The 7,767-nt window shown below is 37.9% G+C and overlaps 1 protein-coding gene across 2 annotated transcripts; it reads right to left on the reverse strand.

The window, feature by feature from the left end:
• Nucleotides 1-176: 176 nt before the first annotated feature.
• Nucleotides 177-4,481, reverse strand: taf10 (TAF10 RNA polymerase II, TATA box binding protein (TBP)-associated factor). Of its 2 annotated transcripts, none has more exons than XM_046870329.1 (5): nucleotides 4,101-4,481; nucleotides 2,716-2,873; nucleotides 2,549-2,613; nucleotides 714-828; nucleotides 177-542 (listed from the first exon to the last, which is right to left on the reverse strand). In XM_046870329.1, the coding sequence occupies exons 1-5, from the start codon at nucleotides 4,246-4,248 to the stop codon at nucleotides 450-452; spliced, it is 579 nt and encodes a 192-aa protein (XP_046726285.1). In that variant the 5' UTR covers nucleotides 4,249-4,481; the 3' UTR covers nucleotides 177-449. The 2 variants fall into 2 exon arrangements, with proteins under 2 accessions (XP_046726285.1, XP_046726286.1); XM_046870330.1 differs by having other exon boundaries at nucleotides 177-539; nucleotides 4,101-4,480.
• Between the last annotated feature and the right edge of the window lie 3,286 nt (nucleotides 4,482-7,767).

Below are 7,767 nucleotides of genomic sequence, written 5' to 3' on the forward strand. Positions count from 1 at the left end.
TAGTTTCAGTGTAGAAACCTGCGGCTTATAGACAGGTGTGGCTTATTTATATTCAAAATAAAAATCTTTGTAAAATTTAGTGGGTGCGGGTTATATTTGGGTGCACTTTATAGTCCAGAAATTACGGTATTTAAAACCATAGCAGAGCCATCACACGATAAAATAAACCTCAGACATAAGTGACAATTCTGTTTATTTCCATTAAACCAATATTACAGATGTGTAATGAATTATAATCTGTTGTTAAGCAAAAAAAAAAAAAAAAAAAACTAACCAAAAAAAAAAAGCTTAAAATAAATTGGTAAATAAATGAAAAGACAGCACGCTTTCTGCTCTGTCACATGAACCAAAGGTTCTCGCTGTTAAAATGTCTACAGTGTGGACACCTATTTATGGAGCCATGTTACTTTCAGCAGTTCGTTTCAAAGTACAATTGGTTTTGTTTTTTTTTACGTGAAGTAGTAGGGTTTTTTAACGTTGATGCCGTACTCGGACAAAGCTGGGGTCAGGTCCTCCATCGTCAGCGTGTACTTCTTATCCTGCTTTTCAGGTTGAAAAAGACAAATAAAAATGTGATTAGTAATAGATCAGTGAATCATGAAATAAAGAATTTGAAAAGTTCTGCTTATTTAAAGTCCAGAATGCCACAAGGTTCCTATACAATTACATCAAGATAACATTTCCCTAATGTGTGTTATACAGACCCAACTTACCTTTGTCTTGCTCCGGGAGCTTCCAGACGCAGTACCCTTCATTTTACAGTGCTGCAGTGCATCGTTAGCAATGTCAGAGACAAACTTCTGGGCCGCCAATGAGATCAGTCGGATTCTGAATAAACAAGTGTTTTACAGTCATGACTTTATCTAGTTCAGTGATTTACTGCTGTTTATAATAATAAATAAAAAAAATAAAAAAAAGATCAAGCAAAGCGGTGCCACCTTACACAAATAGTTCTTGCCTTTCTCTTTTTATAGGAAGAATTGTCAGTATTTGCTCTTCATTTTGTCAGTTTCTTGCCTGCCTCACAAAACTTTTCATTACTAAACACTGCCCAAAATTCTTAAATCCATGTGACAGATACTGCAGCTAAAGCCTAAATTATAATACTTGCTAACGATAACCAAGTTTTATTAGTTAAAACTTATATAAAATCCTAAATCTTTTGTTCAACTTGGGAAGAACATAAAAATCTGACAAAATGTTTAAAGGTTTGTTTACCCATTAGAAGTTATACATGGTTATATAAATATATACCCAAAGTGTGGAGTTTGTAGTTGGATTGCAATATTAGATTCTGACGTTTGTGGCCAGAAAAGTGTACATTAACCATAATAAGGCTAAATCACATACATGCCTAATCCAATCTTTAGCTAGGGAGCAATAATATTATTACCACTGGATATTCAACATGGCAAAGAACTCGGTGAGGATTGGAGAATTGAAATTGTTGCTCTCCATAAATATGGCCAGGGCTAAAAGAAGATCGGTAAGACTCTGAAACCGAGTTAGAGCACAGTGGCCAGACTCATACAGAAGTTTTCCAAGACGAGTTCCACTCAGAAGAATGATGTGCGTCAGGTGCAGAAGCTGGCTTTAAAAACTGCATGAGTGCTGCCAGCATTGCTTTAGTGGTTGCAGAAGCAGAAGGTCCGCTTGTCAGTGCTCGGACCATACGCCACACACTGCAACAAGTCAGTTATTATGGCCATTGTCTCAGAGAGAAGACTCTTCTGAAGCTGGCCCACAAGCAAGCTTGCAAACAGATTGCTAAAGACAACCTGTCCAAGAGCATAAATTACTCCAACCATGTCCTGTGGCCTGATAAGATAAACTTGTTTAACTTAGATGGTCTCCAGCAAATGTGGTGACACCCTGGTGAGAAGTACAAGGAAAATAGTGTCTTGCCTATAACCAAGCATGGTGGTGGTAGCATCATGGTCTGGGGTTGCAGGGGTGCTGCTGGTACTGCGGAGCTGTGGATTATTGGGGGACATTCTGAAGCAGAACATGCCCTCCCTTCAGAAACTGCAGTTTTCTAACATAATAACGACCCCAAACACACCGCCAAGATGACAACTGCCTTGCTGAGGAAGCTGAAGGTGAAGGAGATGGAGTAGCCAACTATGTCTCCAGACCTGAACCCTATTGAGCACCTGTGGGGCATCCTCAAGCGGAAAGTGGAGAAACGCCATGTGTCTAAAATTCAGCAACTCCGTGATGTCACAAAGAGGATCCCAGCAGTGCTAGATAATGGTGCTCACACTTTGGACACAGTTTTGACATTCACTTAAGGTACACTCACATTTGTTGCCAGCTGTTTTGACAATAACAACAGTATGTTGAGTTATTTTTCAGAGGACAGTAAATCTGTACTGCTGTACAAGCTGCACATTGACTATAAAATAAATCCAAGTTTCCTTTCTATAGTATTGTCCCTTGAGAATATATACTAAAATGGATGCTGAAATGTGAGGGGTGTACTCGCTTTTTTGAGATACTGTTTACAACTGTATACTGTTGTGCTTTAATGTAAACAATCTACACTTACATCCTTGGATCCGATGCTTCAAATCCTGCTCGATTAAGATAATATCCTGTAACTGCATCTGGGATCTAAAGGACAGAGTAAAAGTCAAATTAATGGTCAAAATAATAAGCAAAAGTCAAATAAAATATTTTAACAATACAAAAATATTAAAAGGCCTGAGGACTCACTGTGGGTGTGTAATCTTCCAGCTGCATCAAGAAATCAGCCAGTGGTGTGCTAGAGATGACGGGCTTAACATCACCGTTGGCTAATCCTGTTGGTACGTAGAGCCCGTTGGACACTGAGGAGTCTGATGATGGCGTTGCCATGGCAGCTGAAGTCGGAACTATTGGCAGATGATATATTATTGAATAACACATTGGCAATATAACTGCACTGTTCTTATAACTATGAAAAATAACATTCTCATGAATATTTCACTGTTCATTCATAGAAAAATCAGGGGTATGCCAACCTTTCAGCTCAACGGCCACACTGGGTTTTAACATTTGACAGATAGACCAGTAAGAGATAGGGGTGGGGGTGGAGAGGGGGGTGAACTAACCTAAATTACATGTGAAACCCATTACCAAAGAATTGAAGTAAAATCTTTATTTAGTTCCACTGGAAAGTGTTTCCGGTTAACTAAAATACTTTGCTGAGCCTGTAAATTTGCCCCTTAGTCAATACACCTCTTATCAGTAGTCTTCCTTGCATTGACTGCATGCTGGATAGAAAAATGGTGACTGATACTGAATTCCTTATTAAAAAAAAAACCCCACAATGGTTTCTTGGTAAAGAAGTCCTTCAATCAGACTTAGGGAAAAAAATCCACTTCTTAAAAACACTGCATTCACATCCACTTTTTCATTCCACTATTCAATAAATCAGGTTTTTTTTGTCCAAATCTTCACACTATTGTTGCAATAATTATGGAAGTCACATGACAAAAGAACTAACGACACAAACCAGAAGAGATGAGAAATGAGCTACTCATTCTGTTTATCATAATTTGTCCTTAGCTGCACTGTCATATTTTCATAACTGGAACTATAGTCAAAGCTGGTGTGTGTAGACGTGTTGGTGGATCTGCTTATTAAAAATTTACGTTTGTATTTAGTTTCGATCAAAGGAACGAAATGAACTAGAGGAGTCTAAAAAAATATCAATGTAAAGAACCAAGTCACTAAAACGATCAGATTTCACGTTACTAAAAGGCGCTCGCGCGGATAGTGAGCAGTAGTGCTATATGTGGGCGTGTCCAGCGGCGCGGCAAAGCTGAGAAAAGTGTAACTTCCAATGGGAGTGAAGAATGAAAGAACACGTGATCCGTCTCTTGAATCGATATCAATGGGTGGAAATCGACCCAAAAAAATCCTTCAGCAACAATAAGTAGACCCGCATACTGTCGACTTTATACCACTAATGTCGACTTGCAGTGATTAAATCAACACAAACAAAACGGACTACGGAGTCACGATCCGGTCAAACACATCACCTGATATACTGATCCCCAGTCCGCTATAGTCCACTGGTTTCCTGTTAAACCCTCACACGCTGCTACTCCACTCACCAGTAGTGCTGCCAGTTTGAGGTAAACTGCTGACATTAGCGGCGGAGTTGCTGTTTGGGACACAGTTCATGCTGCTGCTGCTGCTCGGGGTGGAGGAGTTCGTGCTCGCTGCTCCGCTCGGCGCTGCCTGGGCAGCATCGACATTCATCCTGCTTGCGCAGTGATTCACACAACCCTCTGAACTCAGGAACTTCCAAACGCTCAGTAATTTAAAAAATACACTTTAATAACTGACTATTGCGCACCACCCGCGATATTATGCAAGTAATAAAGTAAACGAGGGGGTTTCTATAAAATATTAGTGAGTAAATCTCACTGTATCCCTCCGAGTCCTAAATGTGTTTTGTTCGCGTCCTTTCACGGAAGAGATGTGAAGTAAGAAGTGTTCACGTTTCCGCTACGTTTATGTCCCGATTATTTTCAAAATAAAAGCTCCACTCCGTTCGCGATAAAATAAACATACTTTTACGGTGTATGTTTTGATGAATACCTTAAATAGGCACAACTTCAATTTAAACCTATAAAATAATAATACAAAAAAACATACATCATTTGTTATTAACGAACCAATTACACATTTATAGGTGAATAAATTAAAAATAGGTTGCTAAAGAAAATCTTTCTAGTGTAATAATACTCTCAGTAGCACATATTATTGTACCTTTTGCATATATCCTTTCCCCTAAAAATGTCTCTCTGGTATACCTTAGGTGTACAAACGTGTCCATTTAGTTACATTTTATTACATAAAATAACTGAAATACAAGGTTTTTTTTTTTAAATAAAACATGCATCATTTATAGTACCATTTAGTAACAATGACATTGCAATATAAATAAAGTCACCAAACAACTGTATTTCTCCAACAGATACACAATTAAAACATTTACAAAACATAACAAGCCCAAGCCCACTTACATAGGAAAAACAAGAATAAATATACTTACTCAAATGTCTTTACAATTTCAATGCCATTAGCACCAGTCAACCAAGTTTTGTATATTTTCTATTACACAATTATGTAAAAATAGGGCTCCACAGTGAGAGCCATTATTCACAAATGGCAAAAACATAAAAAAACCTTCCCAGGAGTGGCCGGCTGACCAAAATGACCCCAAGAGCACAGCGTCGACTCATTCAAGAGGTCACAAAAGACCTTACAACAACATTCAAAGAACTGCAGGCCTCACTTGGCTCAGTTAAGGTCAGTGTTCATGACTCCACCATAAGAAAGATACTGGGCAAAAATGGTTCCAAGACGCTGCTGAGCAAAAAGAACATAAAGGCCAGAAAACATCTTGATGATCCCCAAGACTTTTGGGAAAATACTCTGTGGACTGACAAGACAAACGTTCAAGGTTTTGGAAGGTGTGTGTCCCATTACGTCTAGCGTAAAAGTAAAACCGCATTTCAGAAAAAGAACATCATACCAGCAGTAAAATATGGTGGTGGTAGTGTGATGGTCTGGGGCTGTTTTGCTGCTTCTGGCGCTGGAAGACTTGCTGTGATAAATGGAACCATGAATTCTGCTGTTTACCAAAAAAATCCTGAAGGAGAATGTCCGGCCATTTGTTCGTGACCTCAAGCTAAAGCGAACATGGATTCTGCAGCAGGACAATGATACAAAACACACCAGCAAGTCCGCCTCTGAATTGCTGAAGAAAAACAAAATGAAGACTTTTGAGTGACCTAGTCAAAGTCCTGACCTGAATCCTATTGAGGTGCTGTGGCATGACCTCAAAAAGGCGGTTCATACTAAAAAACCCTCCACAGTGGTTGAATTACAATAATTCTGCATAAATGAGTGGACCAAAACTCCTCCAAAGTGCTGTAACAGACTCATGGAAAGTTATCGCAAACGCTTGCTTGCAGTAGTTGTTGCTGGGGTGGCCCAACCAGTTATTCATTTTGGGGGGGCAAACACTTTTTCACACCGGGCCATGTAGTTTTGGATTTTCTTTAATATAATAATAAAAACCTTCATTTAATAACTGCATGTTATGTTCACTTGTGTTATCTTTACTAATATTTTAATTAGTTTGATTTACTGAAACATTAAAGTGTGACAAACATGCAAAAAAAAAACCAAACACTTTTTCACACCATTTACATTTACATTTGCGGCATTTAGCAGACGCCCTTATCCAGAGCCACTGTATACCCAGCTTCCAGGGAACTAAATGAGCACGCAGTGCTGTAAAAAACAGTGGCTCGGTTGTGCTTGGAATGATGCTGACCCAGACAGGAGAGAGAAAAAAGGTTTTATTAATCAGGCCATTAAATACCTTAACCAAGAATATGGGCACAGCACAGAACGTGGAGGAAGGCATTCAGAGGAGAAAGACTAGGAGAAAGGCTATACAGAACCTTAGCATCCCTCCTTATTCATGAAGTTCAATCAGGCCATTATGTTTGCTGTTAGTTAAATTTGTTACTATGACTTCATTTACAAGTGTGCAGGGAAGAGGCCAGGGAAATTTTCACATCACCAACAGATGGAGACATTCAATTGGAATCCCCAGATGTCGTAGGAAAGTGTGATCGTGCTATATACCATACTTTAAGTCAAATATGCACAGGTTTTTTTGGTCATTAAGAGATCATATCGCTTTAAAGACATAAGCCATCAAGCCAGACAAAGATGGATGATAAAATCTAGGCCAAACCACACAAACCTTCTTTAATTCTGACCCAGGGGGATAGAGTACGAACCAGAGGGAGAAAGGAGGACACAGAAAAGATACATTAGCATGACAAAGGCTCAAGCATGCATTACTTCAGCAAAGACAAAAGACCACAAATAATAGATTAATGTTACAAACAAATATCATTTCTATGAAGTGGAACCACAGCTATATCTAGTTATTTACCAAATCTGAATTAAAAAAAGTTATTAATAACTGAATCCAGGTCATCCATTTATTTTCAGTATTCAACCCTGATACTTAACTATCAACTCTGTCACTTAATTGTTTTATTACAAAATAAATCTATATATAAAAAAAGAAATAATCAAGTTTTATTAAAACTAATAAATCCAGAATATTTATGGTTACTGAGTTTTAAGCTTTAGAAACCTAATGTATCTGATATAGTAAATGCTGTGTGGAATATGTGCTCATTAATCTCCTCAAAAGAAATGACCGATGTCAAACTAAAAAATTCAAATGTAAACATTTTATTGCCATATGAATTATACAAAAAAATACAACTATCAGCCATATATTAAAAAAGAATAAGCCTCCACAAGAATGAAACCCAAACTACAACTTCATCAAGACAGTAACAAAAAGATACAGTTAAAGATGGTTCAAGGTCACTGGTACCGTTTTGAGATCTTTGCGAATGTAAATGTGAAAGTTGTTTGAAGACTTTAATCCAGAAAATGCTTTTGTTGTTTTATTTGCTTGAAGCATGGCTACCTTAAAGCAATACAACATTGTGTCTGGTTCAGCATCAAGGAGATAACTCAGTAGATACTATTCCTCTGTATCCTTAGACTTTCAAGATTTTCAATCAAGTACCTGTACACTACTGGAAATTTACACATACCTGCTTCAGGACTGGAAATAAAAGATTAAATATGTGGGCTAACTAGAGTTTAAGTATTGGATCAGTTACTTTAGAAATAAACTAAAAACATGAATTTGGCAACTGTACTGCACAA

This window comes from Silurus meridionalis, chromosome 17, assembly GCF_014805685.1.
Source record: "Silurus meridionalis isolate SWU-2019-XX chromosome 17, ASM1480568v1, whole genome shotgun sequence".
Classification (NCBI taxonomy): Eukaryota; Metazoa; Chordata; class Actinopteri; order Siluriformes; family Siluridae; genus Silurus; species Silurus meridionalis.